The following is an 18,005-nucleotide window of genomic DNA, read 5'->3' on the forward strand; positions in this document are numbered from 1 at the left end:
TCTTTTTTCTTTGTATCTTTAAAAGAATCTTGTGCCAGAACCTCAGTCCCTCTTGGTTCTTTCTCACCTCTTTGTGTTTGAATTCTGGATTTTTGCCTTTCTGACCTTGCTTTCTTGCTGCTGCTTGTAGGCAGAGTACCTCAAACAACACATGAGAGGCCACGGAGCTGCTTCCTATGACACCCCCTGGATGAGAACCTTTAAGAAAGCAAATATGCTAAGTAGTCATGTAAGAGAATTTTAATTAACTGCTATTTAATGCCATTGTTGTGCATCTATCTCTTGCTGGCACAATTATCTTGCAATTCTGCAGCACCCTGTGAAGCTTTACATGTCATTCTGCCCTTCATAATGATTTTGGAGCTTCCAGGTTGTTTCATGGAAGGTTTCAGTGCATTTACATAATATGAAAACTCACATTTTTCACCCAAAAACCTAAAGTTTGAGCTGTTATTGTCCAAAAATGAAAAAAAACCACAGGGAAATACATGTGTAAATATATGTGTGTGATCAAAAATTGTGCTGGTAATTTTCAGTGAACAGTCACCAGAACTTCATTTTAACTCTTCAGACTTCTATTAAAACTCCATTTAAACTTTAATTAAACTGTTTTATTGGCTGGAATTTCCTGTTGGAAGAGCAGGCTGTGATTGACTCAGTCCCACTGAGAAGTGCAGCCTGTGCTGGTGTGAGAGCTCATTGTTTCTTAGACTTCTTCCAACATCAAAACCTTTGAAAAACAGGAAACCAGAGCCTGGACTGCCCATTTGGGAGTGGCAGCAGACAGGTCTGTGCCATTTCAGTTTTACACATGTATTTCCAAGTGAAAAAAAAGGGATTTTGATTTTTCCATGTCTGGCTGTGTCTGCTGCCATGTTTGGATGTTGGAATGTCCACCACGGTGTCTGCAGGAGAACCAAGGATCTCCTCAGGAGAACCAAGGATTCTACACTGATCTACAAGAAAAAGAAGAAGTTCTGTTTGTTCCACTTCAGTGATGAGATCCTGGTTTTCCATTCTTTTTCCACTCTTGGTCTTTCAAACATTCTTTGCTGAGATAATTTTGGTTCTGAGGGAAAGTGAGCTGCTGGAGGGACAGTGAGGGAGCAAAGAAGGGTTGGCATCATCTTCAGCAGTTGGCTTTTGTCTTGGACATCTCTTCTCATAAACTTTGTAAAGCATCGTGTCCACTTTGTGTCTCCAGTTGAGTTTTTTAGTGGGATTTTGTCTGTCTGGCTTGCTTGCTTTTAATTTTGCATTGATCTCCCAACAACTCTTCTTTTGGGTTTAAAACCTCTCATTCCTGTCAATATTCCTGTCCTCCAGGCTGGATCTGCTGGATTCTGTTGGCTCACAGTGCTGTGTTTGACCTGGCGGCTGCTGATGTAGTTTGGAAGTGTTACTAAAACTGTTGTAGAATCTAATTAATTATTTATCATTAGTAATTAATTGTGGACATTAATAATTAATGTCCTCCTTTAATCCAGACAGAACAGACTGTGTGCATAACAATAGATAGAAAAGTATTTGATGTATTTACATCTTCAATGCTCTAAAGTCTTGAGGTTTTTAAAGCTCTTATTTCTCCAAGAAGTGTATAAAAATGTCTTCTTAACACTCTTTCATATACTCTTGCATTATTATATTTAATATATTTTATATATATATAATTTTATTGTATTTTACTCTTATTATACCTGTCTCTGTCTTTGTGAAACATCTTAAATCAATGGACTGTTCTCATCAAGTGAAAAACTCTTCACCTCCAAGGGTCAGAATTTTGGCAACACAATTCTCTTGGCTCTTTTATTTTTGCAATGAGGAGGTGTGACCTTTGCACTGGATGGAAAATTGCAAATTGCAAGTGCTATCTTGTAAATGTCAGATAGGTGCAGATTTTCTTTCCATGTCAGGTCATTTTTGAAATAATCCTTTTTCCAGTGGACACCTTCAAGTTCCTGCCCTTTCCTTCTTCTGCCAGCCAGCCCCACTGAAACAGGGCCCCTCTGCAGAGTGAGTCCTGCAGAGCAGCTGTGACACCTGGTTGTTCTCTGTTTAGGTGAAATACAAGGAGAACTTTGCCAAAGAGTTGGGTAAAAAGCCAAAATACGATTTGAAGGAGGCCAAAATCTACAAGACCCTGAAGGACGCCCACAACATGGCCAGTGAGGTACGTTCACTTTGGCTCTTCCTGGGAGGGGATCCCTTCCTGCTTTCCCAAATCCCTCCTTCGTGAGGTTGGAACCTCCCCAGGCCAGGCTGGACCAGCAGGGCCCTCTCCTGATGGGTTGGACCCTTATTCTCTGCAGGTGAAATACAAGGCAGACCTGAAGAAGCTGCACAAGCCCGTGACGGACATGAAGGAGTCGCTGCTCATGAACCACGTGCTGAGCACGAGCCAGCTCGCCAGTGCTGTAAGCTCTGGGTGATCCCACAGCTCCCAGGGGGGCAATTCCCTTGGGAATTCCCTGCTAACTCCTCCTGTAACAGCTGCTCCCTGGGGCACCTCCATGGGCATCACCTGGTAGTGATCTCTTCCTCTGCTTCCCAATGGTGCCTCCTAAACCGGCGGCTGCCCCGTGCCCGTGCCCTGGGAAGGGAAACCCTCATCTCCTGTAGCACTGCTAATGTTGTCAACACTGATCATTTTTACTGGGTTGGTTCTTGATCCCATTTTAACTGACTGCAGAGCTGCTCATGTTTTAAATCCTCTGATCATTTTTACTGGGTTGGTTCTTGATCCCATTTTTAACTGATTGCACTACACTAACAAATATCTTTTTTATTTTTTCCTTTTTTTCTTTGCTGATTACTGTATTTAATTTTTTTAAATTTTTATCTGGATTTTTTCTTACTTTACATTTTTTACTTTTACTGGATGTTTGTTTAACACTCCCCTATTGTAAATCCACATACTTATGCCTAACAAAATAATTGATAATGAGAAAAGGCAAAACCTTTATTGCCTGGTACAGCCTTTTCATTACCCGCTGTGTTTTCTCTCTTCTCTTTCTTTTTCTTCTTTTAATCCTGGTTTGGACAAAACCTTTGTTGCAATCCAAAAGACCATAAAAAAATAACTATTCCCTCACATCTTTAACCCCCAATATCAATTCTAAACTTCTTGGTTTTTGTTTTACTTCTTGCATTTCTAATTTCTCTCTGATATTCCGTTGAAGTGTTGCTTTGATTGGACCTAAGAAGTAAATTTGCTGAGGGCTTTTTTTTTTTTGATTGAGATGATTTTTGACACCTTCCCTTCAGTACCAGTACAAGAAGCAGTATGAGAAGAGTAAGGGTCACTACCATGTGGTGCCAGATAATCTTGAACAGGTTCATCTCAGGGAGGCCTCAGAGCTCCAGAGCCACGTAAGTTGGACGTGTGTTTGTCCTTATCCCAACTCACTGAGCTCCAAATTCCATCCAGGCTGGGACATTCCCTGAGCCTCTCTGCCCCACCAGCACTGCACCCCTGGGGGAGGATCCAGGGAGCAGAACCTGCCCCTTTCCAAGTGCAGAACACATAAAATACACAGATAAAATCTCCCTGTGATTCCTTCATTCCAGAGCCAATCCTGCTGCTCACCTCTGCTGTACATGGATCTTTTACACAGGATAATAAATTTATCAGGGGGATTTAAATCTGGAGAAAAAAGGACCTGGGAGTCACAGAAACTGGGAACTGAAGGAATTAGGGTTGTTGCTGACAGTGGATTTCCAACTGCTCCATCCATTCCATGATCCAAAGGAGAGCTCTGCTGTCCTCTCCTGCATCCAAAATGCCTTTAACCAAATCTATCAACATGCCTGGAGTTTTTCCCTCTGGAATAAAACAGTGGATCACTCCAGACAAATCCATAGTCTGATTTGGTCTCTGATCCTCTCTGTTCCCAGTACTTACTGGCTGTAAAGCAAGAGAGGAATTACTGCAAGAACACCAAGGGCCACAGCTGATTGTTCTGGTGCTTGGCACAGAATTCCAGAAGGGTTTGGGGACATTTAGGGTTATCACACCCACCCCTGCCTTGGACAGGGACACCTCCCACCATCCCAGGCTGCTCCAGCCTGGCCTTGGACACTTCCAGGGATGCTCAAGGCATGGAAAGGCAAAAAGGCCCCAAGGACCATGAGGAAATGGGTGTTAATCAGGCTGTTGTTAATGAGGCTGTAAATAATTTTTAAGCCAGTCCTTGTTGCTCCAGTTGGGATCAGGCTCTGACTTGGTCACAGCATTCCCTCACTGAGCACTGTGGAAATGTGGAGAACAGATCTTGAAGCAGGAATCGTCTCCATGGACATTTTACCGCCTGGACACCAAATGTCACATTTGCTGATCAATAACACAGATTTCAGGGAGGCAAACTGCATCAGACATTCAATTTTTATCCCAGAACTGTTGATAGTAGGCACATACCCCTCAATTAATTAGGTCTTTGACTATTTAGGAGGGTGACTTTCTGTCTTTTCTTCTCAGGTGAAATACAGAGAAAAGTATGAGAAGGAGAAAGGAAAGCCCATGTTGGACTTTGAAACTCCCACATACCTGACTGCAAAGGAGTCTCAGCTCATGCAGAGTGAGGTAAAATCAATACTGATGGGCTGAAAAGCTTTAAAATTTCCTTTTTTTATTAAACTTTGGGATGTGACAGACAATTCTGCTTGCACCTTGTGCAGGCTGATAGACTGAAAATTTATAGTAATTTCATATTTCTTTGTGATGGTTGTTAAATGCTGCATTGAACATTCATGGCACTTTCCTGTCATGAAATGAGTTTATCTGTAATTTATTTTAACGAAGGTTAAACAAGTCTTTGAGTAAGGAATGTGGTACAAAATTAATTTCACTTTTACAACACAACACAGTGTTTGTGTGTTATCACAGGACACAGAAAGTGTTCTGCTTCTTTTTTTTTTCACCTCAAAACTCCATTTTTGAGAAACTCTTTTATTCTCTGAGTGTCTCTGCTGTCAGAGGTTCTCCCTGACCTGTCATTTTCTTTTCTTGAGCACTTTTTTTTTGTGTTTATTTGAAGTTTATTCCTCTTCTGGCCCAGATGGAGGCTGCAAAGCAGCTGTGTGAGGCCATTAGTCCTTGTGTTACCTTTGAATGCTTTCTCTGCATAGATAAATGAGTAGAAAAATAAAAAATAAAGGCAGGATCAGATCCTATTTCCATAGAAAGCAATGAGCTGCTTCACAGGTTTTGGTGGGAAGAGGATTTAGCATCAACTGTACCCAGTGACATTGACACCTCCCAGCTTTGCACATAATGAAAGTACTGTAATAAATATTTGCTGTTTTGCTTTTTTTTTTTTTTTTCCTTCTTCTTCTTCTTCTTGCTCTCATTAGAAAGAATATAAGAAGGACTTTGAAGAGTCCATGAAGGGCAGGAACCTCACTGGCCTGGAGGTCACACCATCCCTCTTGCATGTCAAATACGCCACCAAAATAGCGAGCGAGGTACCAGCTCCTCTGGGCTTCCTTCCTCTGCCTCCTGCAGCACCTCCAGCTCTCCCACTTCTTCTTCCCCACTCTCCTGCCCACCCACACTGAGCATGTTTCCATCCATTTTGTGCTGCCAGCTAATTTGACATGGGCATTTCTTCCATGTCCCTTAACCCTGTTCCCATGTGCTGCCCCTCTCTGACTTCCCTCAGCCTAACTGGTCCATATGTGTGTGCCTTGGCAATTTATCTTCCACAATAATCCCTATCTTTTGTTGGAGTACTTCTTCCATAACCCTCTACAATATTCTTTTTTGTTTTTCAAATTTCCTTTTTTTTTTTTTTTTTCTTTTGGAGCTTTTGGAACTCTTTTTTTCTTTCATTTTCTTTGATTTTTTTTGCAACAATGTTGGTAGAGTGTAAAACTCCCTTTGGTCTGGCTTTGCAGTGTTTTTCCTTCTCCTTCTCCTGCAGAAAGAGTACAGGAAGGATCTGGAGGAAGGAGTCAAAGGGAAAGGACTGACAGCCTTAGAGGAGACTCCAGACATGCTGAGAGCCAAGAATGCCACTCAAATCCTGAACGAGGTATGGGAGAGCTGCTTGGAAAATGCCTGAGTGCATGGAATGTCCAACTGCCCTGGGAGGGACACCTTGTGCCATCCCAGGCTGCTCCAAGCCCTGTCCAGCCTGGCCTGGGGCACTTCCAGGGATCGAGGGGCAGCCACAGCTTCTCTGGGAATTCATCCCATCCATCCCCACCCTCCCAGCCAGGAATTCCTTCCCAATATCCCATCCATTCCTGCCCTTCGACTGCTGTGAACTTCACCATTCCCTGGAAACTCTTGAGTAGAGGCCAGGAAGGAATGTGGATGAGGGAATAAGGATCAAAGTGGACTTTTAAGGGAGCTCTTTCCTGGGTGCTCAGTCACTGTCAGGAATTCAGATGGGAAACAGGAGCTGGGATCAACAGTCCCTCAAGGGACTCATTAGTTAATTATCAAGGGACTAAACCAAGATGTAAGAAATGAAGCACAAACTGAAAGAGTATGAAATGATATAATTTGTGTGCAAAATTATGAGTTGATATTAGAGATATTCCTGGTTTGGGAGTGGGACTGTTCCTGGTTTGGGATGGGCACTATTGCTGGTTGGGATGGACACTATTCCTAGTTTGGGATTGGTGGTATTCCTGGTTTGGGGTGGGCACTATTCCTAATTTGGGATTGGCTCTGTTCCTGGTTTGGGATGGGCGCTGTCCATGGTTGTGATGGGCACTATTCCTGGTTTGAGATTGGTTCTGTTAGTGGTTGGGATGGGCACTGTTCCTAGTTTGGGATTGGTTCTGTCCATGGTTGGGATGAGCACTGTTCCTGGCTGGGTTGAGCTCTGTTCCTGACTGGGATGGGCTCTGTTCCTGGTCTGGGATTTGTGCTATTCCTCTTTGGGATGAACACTGCTCCTGGTTGGGTTGGGCTCTGTTCCTGGTTTGGGATTGGCTCTATTCCTGATTGGGATGGGCTCTGTTCCTGGTCTGGGATTTGTGCTATTCCTCTTTGGGATGAACACTGCTCCTGGTTGGGTTGGGCTCTGTTCCTGGTTTGGGATTGGCTCTGTTCCTGATTGGGATGGGCTCTGTTCCTGGTCTGGGATTTGTGCTATTCCTCTTTGGGATGAACACTGCTCCTGACTGGGATGGGCTCTGTTCCTGGTTTGGGATTGGCTCTATTCCTGATTGGGATGGGCTCTGTTCCTGGTCTGGGATTTGTGCTATTCCTCTTTGGGATGAACACTGCTCCTGGTTGGGATGGGCTCTGTTCCTGGTTTGGGATTGGCTCTGTTCCTGGCTGTGGATGGCCCTGTTCCTGGTGTGGCTGTGGATCTGAGCCCTTTGCCATGCCTTGTGCTCCCTGCAGAAGGAGTACAAGCGAGCCCTGGAGCAGGAGATCCGCGGGAAGGGCCTGACCGAGCTGGCGCTGGAGACGCCGGATTTCGTGCGCGCCCGGAACGCCACCGACATCGCCAGCCAGGTCTGTGCCACCCTGCCCCTCTGAGCTCCTCAGGAAGGAAAATTCAGATTTTTCTGGGTAAACCCAGTGTGAGCTGTTGTGCAGAGACCCCTAAACGTGAGCTTTGCCCGACAGATCAAATACAAACAATTGGCAGAAATGGAGAAAGCCAACTACACCAGTGTTGTTGATACTCCAGAGATTATTCATGCCCAGCAGGTCAAGAACCTTTCCAGCCAGGTATCTTGAGTGAAGCAATTAATCCTGCTCATGTGGGAACTCCAGGAAATACTAATGAAACACCCAAATAACCACCTCTCACAGCCTTCAGGAGGCACCAGGGAATAATTCTTTTCAAAGCTCTGGAATTCTACGGCAATAATCAAATTAATTTTACTGCTGTGTCAAGTGACACAATAATTTCTCTTGCTTTGCAAAGCTAATTCTTCTTTAAGCGGATTCTTCTTAATTTTCTACTCCTCAATAACCTGCTGTCTAAATTACATCTTGCACAGAGGCATAATCTCAGTTTCTACCAGACAGAGAAGAGCTCACATCTCCACAAAGATGGGCACTACTCAGCAATCAATAACTCCAGTTTGTTTCTTGCTGCTTTTGTGTTTTCTATTTTAATCCATTTGGGGTTTTCCATCAGAAAAAATACAAGGAAGATGCAGAGAAGAGCATGCCCTACTACGTGCCTGTGGCTGACACACCAGAAATGCAACGGGTCCGAGAGAATCAGAAGAACTTTAGCATGGTAAGGCCAGAAATAAGTAATAAAAACCCCCCATGTTTATCTCATTTTTGAAGAAAACTGAGAGGGAATTTGTCCAGCATAGAGTTAACATTTCCCATTTTCCATTTTCACAGCTTCAGTATCAGTCAGACCTACAGAACAGTAAAGGAAAAGTCACTGTGGTTCAGGACACCCCAGAAATCCTGAGGGTGAAGGAAAACCAGAAGAATTTCAGCTCGGTATGGTCACCTCTATCTTCACTCCTCAGCCCAAAAAATACAGTTTAATGTCTTTTATAAAATTACAATTTCTTGGTGCTTCTCCTACAGGCACAGTAGCTTCAGCTGGGCTTTATAAAGTGTTTTTTTCCTGCTGTTTTTGTGGGCTGTTTGCCCTCTTTCACAGGCACAGCTGCAATGGAGTTAAACAATCCTTCATTACATGAATATAATTCTTGTCCCTTTCCTTTGTGCTGTTCCCATGCCAGTCCCTCCCTGTCCTGCTGCCCCTCGTGCTCTGTGTGCCTGAGTTGTTGCCCAGTTCCTGTTGCCATCAAGTCTCCTGTGGCATTTTGCCTCCAGCACCATTAACAAAGTGGAAAATATTTGTATAAATCAAATAAGAGCAAATAATGATCTTCAATTCTAAAATTAGCCCACAGATATTTTGATTATGGAATTATGGAATGGGTAGAAGGGACCTAAAGCTCATCTTCTTCCATCTGCCATGGGCAGGGACTCCTTCCACTACCCAGGAATATTCTACTGAAATATATTTGATATTTTGATTCATTGTATCAATTATCTCCTACCTAAAAAGCATTAAATATAAAAAACCAGCTCTTTTTTACCCCAAATGGTGCTCACTTTGGACACCTTCAGAGAGGCAGTGACCAGAGTGGATCCTCTGGGCTTTCAGCTGCTCTGTGGTGTCCAAATTCAGTGTCTGGGAGCAAGAATGTTGTGTTTTGGATGCTTAACCTTGTTGTCTTCATTCTAAACGTTAAGATTTTGTATAAAGAAGATATTGGAACTGGAACCACAATTGAAAAGACCCCAGAGATGCAGAGAGTTAAACGAACCCAGGATAATATCAGCTCGGTACTCAAGGATTGGTTTTTAATACTCACTCTACTGCTGCTAATTCAACTTGAAATAATTTTTTTTTCTATTTTTCTTTTCTTTACATCTTGCTAACAGTGGTTTGGCAATAACCCACCCAGTCATGGGTGACTTTCTGGAAGTTTTTGCCCATCCTTGTTACTTTAACAGTAACCTCTCTAATGATTAACATTCTATTTCTTACTCACAACCCATTTCTAAACCACAAAAGCTCTTGCTGTCAATTTGATCTCATCCCAGATATAGTTTGGACAAAAAAAAAAGAAATATTTAGGTGGGAAGGGATGTGTTGAAATCATCTATTCCAACCCTGTGGCTCAGCTTTAGGATGAGTTGAGTTTTGAGTATCCCACAGGATGAATATTTCTCAACCTGTTCCAGGGTGGGACCATCTCCCAGGAAAATCTGGTTTACTCTGCTCAGACTGAATTTTCTGGTGGTGAATTTTTTGGTTTGTTTTGTCCTGGCAAACTTGGATGTTACCTAAAAAGTCACAGCACTCTATTTTACCTATTAATTTTATTTCAAAGCTCCTAAACCTCCTCCATGCTTTTTTTGAATGGTGCTGTCATTTACTGTCATGTACTAACACTGCAGCCAGTTTGTTCATGCAGAATGTGTTAAAAATGTTGAAACTGTTCTTGTGAAAGGCTTTTTTTGTTGTTAGCAAAGCAGAAATGCAATGGCACTGTCACTGCTGAAACGTTGTGTGATGATTCTCACCTTTGGTAGATTGGAGGGATTCCTACACATCCCAGATTCTCCTGTGGTTGGTCAGAAAGGCCAAATAGGGTCGGGTTTAAAAGAATTTATCTGGTTTTATAAAACCCTTTCAGTGCCATTCCCAGTGACTCAACAGCTGAATTGCCTTGTCACAGATCCCTTGGGAAGGTGAGGGGAAGGTGGTGGAGTCCTTTAAACCTCCTCTCTGCACAGATCAGGATCAATCTCTTTCTGAACCTTTGAAAGATGTCCTGGGGATCCTTTTCCCTCCCCTCATTCCTGTTCCTTTGCAGGTGAAGTACAAGGAGAGCATTGGCAAAGGGACTCCCATTCCTGACCTGCCCGAGGTGAAGCGCGTCAAGGAGACCCAGAAGCACATCAGCTCGGTAAGTAATGTCCCTGTCCCTGCTCCCTGGAATGTCCCTGCTCCCTGGACAGCAGCTGGGGAATGTTCCTGTTCCATGGAATGTCCCTGTTCCCTGGAATGTCCCTGCTCCCTGGACAGCAGCTGGGGAATGTTCCTGTTCCATGGAATGTCCCTGCTCCCTGGAATGTCCCTGTTCCCTGGACAGCTGCTGGGGAATGTTCCTGTTCCCTGGAATGTCCCTGTTCCCTGGACAGCTGCTGGGGAATGTTCCTGTTCCCTGGAATGTCCCTGCTCCCTGGAATGTCCCTGTTCCCTGGACAGCTGCTGGGGAATGTCCCTGCTCCCTGGAATGTCCCTGCTCCCTGGACAGCAGCTCAGGAATGTTCCTGTTCCCTGGAATGTCCCTGCTCCCTGGACAGCAGCTCAGGAATGTCCCTGCTCCCTGGAATGTCCCTGCTCCCTGGAATATCCCTGCTCCCTGGAAGGTCCCTGTGAATGCACATCAGCCCAGGAATTCCCTGTTCTCTGCCCTCTCCAGGCCCTTTTCCTCTTGGGAAAGCTCCAGCTCTCCCAAATCCCCATGGCCAGCAGGAGGAAATTGAAATACCTGAGTTTTACAGGAATTATCCCCATCAGTCGCTGCCTGTGGTTTTTCTGTGCCCTTTTCTGAGCACAGAGCTAGGAACAAAAATGACCCAGGTGATGTGTTGGAGTTTGACTGGGGAAAAAGGGAGCTGGATCACAGAATTTTGAGGAAAAAATCCATTTGAAGCCTTTTTGTGTGACAAATATATAATATATATATTCCCTTAAAATTATAAGGGAAAGCAAAACCTTCCCATATCCAGTCAAGTGTAAATTTCACAGCTCACTTATGGACAACTGAGTTGTTTTTCCAAATAATTCCTCATTTTTTCTAACCTTCACCACAAGTTGTTTTCCCTTGCTATAATTGATTTGTTTAATGACACCAAGCAGTGGAATTTTTTTTGTTAGTTTGTTTTGGTGCAAGTTTTGTTTTGGTACAGGGATTTTCCTACTTGCAAGAAGAGCTGTGAGTCAAAATAAGACAATAATCTTGTCAGGTATTCCCACATGGTTGGGGTTATTCCACAAACATCTCCTTTCATGAAAAATCCCATTTTAAAAGATCAAATAACTACAGGTTAAATTAAACCTCATAACATGAGTGGTGGCACTCAGTTATTTTTGTTTGCTAGAGGTTTAACACAAAGTAAAACAGAGGTGCAAACAAACAAGTGGAAATGAATAAAGCCCACAATGAAGTCTTTGTGCACTGAAGAATTCCAGAAAAGATTAGGCTGTTTATTAATCCCATAAAGAAATGCTGTTTGCCTGAAAAGTAATTCTATCATATCTCCTGAACTAAGATGAAAAGTAAAATATCCCTCTCAAGGTGGGGTCAGCAGAATATTTGAATTTGTGTCCTTTAAGTGAAGAATTGAAGGGAAATTACTCTGAGCAGGTGATGGTGCTGATGAAGATCCTGAGGGGTGTGAGCTGTGTTTTCATTTGTGTCCAATGCCAGTCTGCAATGGCAGTGAGCAGGTCAGGGATGTCCCAGGGCTGCTCTGACCCTGCTTGTGTCCCACAGGTGTTGTACAAGGAGGAGCTGGGCACAGGCACCCCCACGCCCGTGACCCCAGAAATGGAGCGGGTCAAACGCAACCAGGAGCAGATTAGCTCGGTATTTCCACCCTGCAGGACTTATAACAACGGGCTGTTGTTATAATCCTGTGCTCCTAACACCCTAACCTTGTTCTTCCTCAGGGGTGTGGTCCTGGCTGTGCCCTGGCTGGGTTTTAACTCATTGATCTTCCCCTGTTTGTGCTTTCGGGGGATTTACACCTTCACACGCTTTTCTTCTAAGAACAAACCTGCCTGAAAATAATCCTGGTGTTTCCTGAGCTAAGCTGGGCAGCAGAACATCCCTGTGGAGCTGTGGTGTTTCTCCCCACGTTTGTTTTCCCCTGAGCCTTTATCTCCTCTCTGCAGTGAGCCATTCACAGAATAATCCCCCACAGCCTCTTCCTTAATCCTTGCCTCTGGAACGAGCCCCAAGTGATCCTAACTCTAAACACAATCCCATAACAGTGGGATCTGCTGGGTCTGGCCTGTGCTGAGTGGGGTTTTTGTGGCACTGCTGTTGTCCCTCACAGGTGTTGTACAAGGAGGGTTTAGGGGCTGGCACTGCCACGCCGGTGACGCCGGAGATGGAGCGGGTCCGACGGAACCAGGAGCACATCAGCTCGGTACTGAGGGATCTCCACCCCTGCTCCCCTTCCAAACCCAAACCCAGTCCCTTTAACCCCATCCTTGGCTGTGCTGGGAGCAATCCTTCTTTAATCAACCCCCTGAACCCTGGCAGGACCCTGAAGTTTTCAATCTCCCCTTGAGTTAACTCTTGCCGTTGTTCCAGATGGAAGTTCTTAACCTCAGGAATGAAAGCCTGGGGCAGGGCCTTCCTTTGCTTCCCAAGGAAATATTCCTGGTGGGAATGGTGTCACTGCTCCTCAGGAGCACAGCCCACCCTTCCAGCACCTCCTGCCAATGGGAAATGGACTCCAGCCCTGCCTGAGTCACAGGACAGGGAATGGTTTGGGTTGGAGGCACTGAGAGGTCTGTCCCTGTCCCTGTCCCTGTCCCTGTCCCTGCCCTGCTGGGGCTCTGCTCTGTCCCCAGGGCTTTGTGAGGAGCTCAGGTGACATTCCCAGCTCATGGCAGTGGAGAAGCACCAGGAGCATCCAGTGGAGATGGGAAAAGTGCTGCAGGAGTGAATTCCTGTCTGGAATTCCCCTCCTGACACATCCACTAGGAAGAGCACCGTGCCACCACTTCCTTCTGCACTTCTGGTTGAATTTGTGACCTTTGGGGTCACTCTGCCCAAATCCCACCTGGAATACAGTCCTGGCAGAGATCCCAGGGACAGGGACAGGCACCTCAGCCTGGCTGCAATCCTGGCAGAACATCTGGAGCTGGGGTAGGGAAAAGCCTTTCCAGGGAATTTCCAGGTGCCTTGGAACATTCCAGCAGCTCTGGCCCAGGCTGAGGTGACAGCATCATCACCTGGTTCTTTTCCTTGAGGGATTTTTGCTGAGCTTTGACCAAAGCAAAACTCTTTTATTCCATACTTGGCAGTTTCACAATACTATTTCTCTTTTCTCTCTCTCCTCCCTGACCTCCCTGTCCACCCGTCCTTCTATTTTATTTTATTTTATTTATTTTATTTTATTTTATTTTATTTTATTTTATTTTATTTTATTTTATTTTATTTTATTTTATTTTATTTTATTTTATTTTATTTTATTTTATTTTATTTTATTTTATTTTTTTATATTTTATATTTTTTAATATTTTATTTTATTTATTTAAATTTTATTTTATTTTATTTTATTTTATTTTATTGCCACCCTCCTGCTGCCCACAGGTGTTGTACAAGGAGGGGCTGGGGGTTGGCACCCCAGTTCCTGTCACTCCTGAGATGGAGAGGGTCAAACGCAACCAGGAGAATTTTAGCTCGGTATCTTTTTATCATTACAGGAAAAAAAAAATCAGTATTTTGTAGCTATTTAACACCTGCAAACTTTAAATCCTCTCAAATTAACTCATTAAGAAATCCCCTTTATGCTCTTACATTTTTAGCACCATGTTTTGTGTTCTTGTTCTTAAAAATATTTTTATTATAATTTAACTCTGGATGTTTCATGTGCATTAATTTTTTTCCTGAAGTTTAAGCTCTTTTGCATTTTTAAATCTATTTTTAAAAATAATTTGCTGAATTCCCTTCCAATAATATTTGGTTCCTCTGCAGGAGCCTACCCAGGCAGTTGGATTTGTATTCCCAGCTGAATTTACCATCATTAATAACTGATTTATGCTCCCTAATTTTTCCTGCTTTCTAGTACTTTAGTGGGCATAAAATTCCATTAATTCCCTCCATCAAATGCAGATTTTTTTTTGCTTTTACCTCTTTTTGACTGCCCTGTTGCCCCCCAGGTGTTGTACAAGGAGGAGCTGGGGACAGGAACCCCCACCCCTGTCACCCCCGAGATTGAGAGGGTCAAACGCAATCAAGAACACATTAGCTCGGTACCTTGGCATTCCAAAGCCAAAAAAATCCCCTTTAATCGATTTTAAAATAATCTTCACCCCAAAATAATTGATTGACACAAGAACATCCCATTCCTTGTTTTCTGCCATTTTTTCCTCTGGAATCCCTGACTTATTTTGATTAGTCCCATCACTAATGAGTTTAGATCCCTTCTTCCCTTCTTTCTCCTGCCACATTTTTTTTATGATCTGCTTTTTCTTCTATTAACCACTTCAGTCCTTGCTTATTATTGATTTCCACTGATTTTTCCATGTCTAAAATCCAAACTATTCCTTGCCTTACCCAAATCTGTGATCCCTGAGCCTGCTGTGATGGGGTTGGGATGGGAAATGAGCTGGGATTGGTGCCTGCATTGCTCCTGCCTTGGGTCTGAGCCTTTTCCTTTGGGTTTGAGCCTTTTCCTTTGGGTTTGGTGCTTTTTCCTTTGGGTTTGAGCCTTTTCCTTGGGTTTGGAGCCTTTTCCTTTGGGTTTGAGCCTTTTCCTTTGGGTTTGGTGCCTTTTCCTTTGGATTTGAGCCTTCTCCTTTGGGTTTGAGCCTTTTCCTTTGGATTTGAGCCTTTTCCTTTGTATTTGAGGCTTTTCCTTTGGGTTTGAGCTTTTCCTTTGGGTTTGAGCCTTTTCCTTTGGATTTGAGGCTTTTCCTTTGGGTTTAAGCTTTTCCTTTGGATTTGAGCCGTTTATTTTGGGAATTGAGACAGGAATGTACTGGAAATGTTCTGGGGGTGTTGGAATGTGTGGAAAGGTGAAGGAAGTGCCACTGAAACCAGGAGAGAACTTGAAATTATATGTATGTATATATATAGTATATTTAAATATTATGTATTTAAACATAATGTATTTTTAAATATATAAAATATGCAATTATATATTAATTGATTAATTTGAATTTTATATATTATATATAATTATTTCTGATATATAATAGAGAATATTATTTTTATATACAAATATATCTTTTTTCCAATGTCCCACCTAAATCCAGCCTCTTTCAGCCTCAGTCCTAGCAGAGTTTTAAATGAGTTTTTTATCCCCAGGGATTTTTCCCCCCAGGATGTGTCTGAAGCCCCTCTCTGGTGCTCTGGGTGTTTTGGTGCTGCTTTGATTCTGTTTTTTGCCCGTTGCCCCCCAGGTGTTGTACAAGGAGGAGCTGGGGACAGGAACCCCCACCCCTGTCACCCCCGAGACTGAGAGGGTCAAACGCAATCAAGAACACATTAGCTCGGTACCTTGGCATTCCAAAGCCAAAATAAATCCCCTTTAATCGATTTTAAAATAATCTTCACCCCAAAATAATTGATTGACACAAGAGCATCCCATTCCTTGTGTTCTGCCATTTTTTCCTCTGGAATTCCTGACTTATTTTGATTAGTCCCATCACTAATGAGTTTAGATCCCTTCTTCCCTTCTTTCTCCTGCCATATTTTTTATGATCTGCTTTTCCTTTCATTAATCACTTCAATCCTTGATTATTTTTGATTTCTACTGATTTTGCCGTGTTTAAAATCCAAACTAGGCAATCCTTGCCTTACTGAAATCTGTGATCCCTGAGCCTGCTGTGATGGGGTTGGGATGGGAAATGAGCTGGGATTGGTGCCTGCATTGCTCCTGCCTTGGGACTGAGCCTTTTCCTTTGGGTTTGAGCCTTTTCCTTTGGATTTGAGCCTTCTCCTTTGGGTTTGAGCCTTTTCCTTTGGGTTTGAGCTTTTCCTTTGGGTTTGAGCCTTTTCCTTTGGATTTGAGGCTTTTCCTTTGGGTTTAAGCTTTTCCTTTGGATTTGAGCCGTTTATTTTGGGAATTGAGACAGGAATGTACTGGAAATGTTCTGGGGGTGTTGGAATGTGTGGAAAGGTGAGGGAAGTGCCACTGAAACCAGGAGAGAACTTGAAATTATATGTATGTATATATATAGTATATTTAAATATTATGTATTTAAACATAATGTATTTTTAAATATATAAAATATGCAATTATATATTAATTGATTAATTTGAATTTTATATATTATATATAATTATTTCTAATATATAATAGAGAATATTATTTTTATATACAAATATATCTTTTTTCCAATGTCCCACCTAAATCCAGCCTCCTTCAGCCTCAGTCCTAGCAGAGTTTTAAATGAGTTTTTTATCCCCAGGGATTTTTCCCCCCAGGACGTGTTTGAAGCCCCTCTCTGGTGCTCTGGGTGTTTTGGTGCTGCTTTGATTCTGTTTTTTGCCCGTTGCCCCCCAGGTGTTGTACAAGGAGGAGCTGGGGACAGGAACCCCCACCCCTGTCACCCCCGAGACTGAGAGGGTCAAACGCAATCAAGAACACATTAGCTCGGTACCTTGGCATTCCAAAGCCAAAATAAATCCCCTTTAATCGATTTTAAAATAATCTTCACCCCAAAATAATTGATTGACACAAGAACATCCCATTCCTTGTTTTCTGCCATTTTTTCCTCTGGAATCCCTGATTGATTTTGATTAGTCCCATCACTAATGAGTTTAGATCCCTTCTTCCCTTCTTTCTCCTGCCATATTTTTTATGATCTGCTTTTCCTTTCATTAATCACTTCAATCCTTGATTATTTTTGATTTCTACTGATTTTGCCGTGTTTAAAATCCAAACTAGGCAATCCTTGCCTTACTGAAATCTGTGATCCCTGAGCCTGCTGTGATGGGGTTGGGATGGGAAATGAGCTGGGATTGGTGCCTGCATTGCTCCTGCCTTGGGACTGAGCCTTTTCCTTTGGATTTGAGCCTTTTCCTTTGGGTTTGAGCCTTTTCCTTTGGGTTTGAGCCTTTTCCTTTGGGTTTGAGCCTTTTCCTTTGGGTTTAAGCTTTTCCTTTGGATTTGAGCCTTTTCCTTTGGATTTGAGCCTTTTCCTTTGGGTTTGAGCCTTCTCCTTTGGGTTTGAGCCTTTTCCTTTGGGTTTGAGCTTTTCCTTTGGGTTTGAGCCTTTTCCTTTGGGTTTGAGCCTTTTCCTTTGGGTTTGAGCCTTTTCCTTTGGATTTGAGCCTTCTCCTTTGGGTTTGAGGCTTTTCCTTTGGGTTTGAGCCTTTTCCTTTGGGTTTGAGCTTTTCCTTTGGGTTTAAGCTTTTCCTTTGGATTTGAGCCGTTTATTTTGGGAATTGAGACAGGAATGTACTGGAAATGTTCTGGGGGTGTTGGAATGTGTGGAAAGGTGAGGGAAGTGCCACTGAAACCAGGAGAGAACTTGAAATTATATGTATGTATATATATAGTATATTTAAATATTATGTATTTAAACATAATATATTTTAAAATATATAAAATATGCAATTATATATTAATTGATTAATTTGAATTTTATATATTATATATAATTATTTCTAATATATAATAGAGAATATTATTTTTATATACAAATATATCTTTTTTCCAATGTCCCACCTAAATCCAGCCTCCTTCAGCCTCAGTCCTAGCAGAGCTTTGGATGAGTTTTTATCCCCAGGGATTTTTC

General features: G+C 42.8%; 1 protein-coding gene across 1 annotated transcript in view; it reads left to right on the plus strand.

Annotated features, from left to right (window-relative positions):
- Positions 1 to 18,005, plus strand: part of NEB (nebulin) — a 103,777-nt gene that overhangs the window by 74,081 nt on the left and 11,691 nt on the right. Inside the window, exons 125-142 of the mRNA XM_050976906.1 lie at positions 131 to 229; positions 2,060 to 2,170; positions 2,310 to 2,414; positions 3,265 to 3,369; positions 4,475 to 4,579; positions 5,350 to 5,460; positions 5,919 to 6,029; positions 7,358 to 7,471; positions 7,586 to 7,690; positions 8,106 to 8,210; positions 8,324 to 8,428; positions 9,197 to 9,289; positions 10,327 to 10,419; positions 12,016 to 12,108; positions 12,581 to 12,673; positions 13,849 to 13,941; positions 14,418 to 14,510; positions 15,663 to 15,755. Coding sequence (XP_050832863.1) covers positions 131 to 229; positions 2,060 to 2,170; positions 2,310 to 2,414; positions 3,265 to 3,369; positions 4,475 to 4,579; positions 5,350 to 5,460; positions 5,919 to 6,029; positions 7,358 to 7,471; positions 7,586 to 7,690; positions 8,106 to 8,210; positions 8,324 to 8,428; positions 9,197 to 9,289; positions 10,327 to 10,419; positions 12,016 to 12,108; positions 12,581 to 12,673; positions 13,849 to 13,941; positions 14,418 to 14,510; positions 15,663 to 15,755 — 1,827 coding nt within the window. The remainder of the gene's footprint in view (positions 1 to 130; positions 230 to 2,059; positions 2,171 to 2,309; positions 2,415 to 3,264; positions 3,370 to 4,474; positions 4,580 to 5,349; positions 5,461 to 5,918; positions 6,030 to 7,357; positions 7,472 to 7,585; positions 7,691 to 8,105; positions 8,211 to 8,323; positions 8,429 to 9,196; positions 9,290 to 10,326; positions 10,420 to 12,015; positions 12,109 to 12,580; positions 12,674 to 13,848; positions 13,942 to 14,417; positions 14,511 to 15,662; positions 15,756 to 18,005) is intronic.

Source organism: Serinus canaria, chromosome 7 (genome assembly GCF_022539315.1).
Source record: "Serinus canaria isolate serCan28SL12 chromosome 7, serCan2020, whole genome shotgun sequence".
In the NCBI taxonomy this organism is placed as follows: Eukaryota; Metazoa; Chordata; class Aves; order Passeriformes; family Fringillidae; genus Serinus; species Serinus canaria.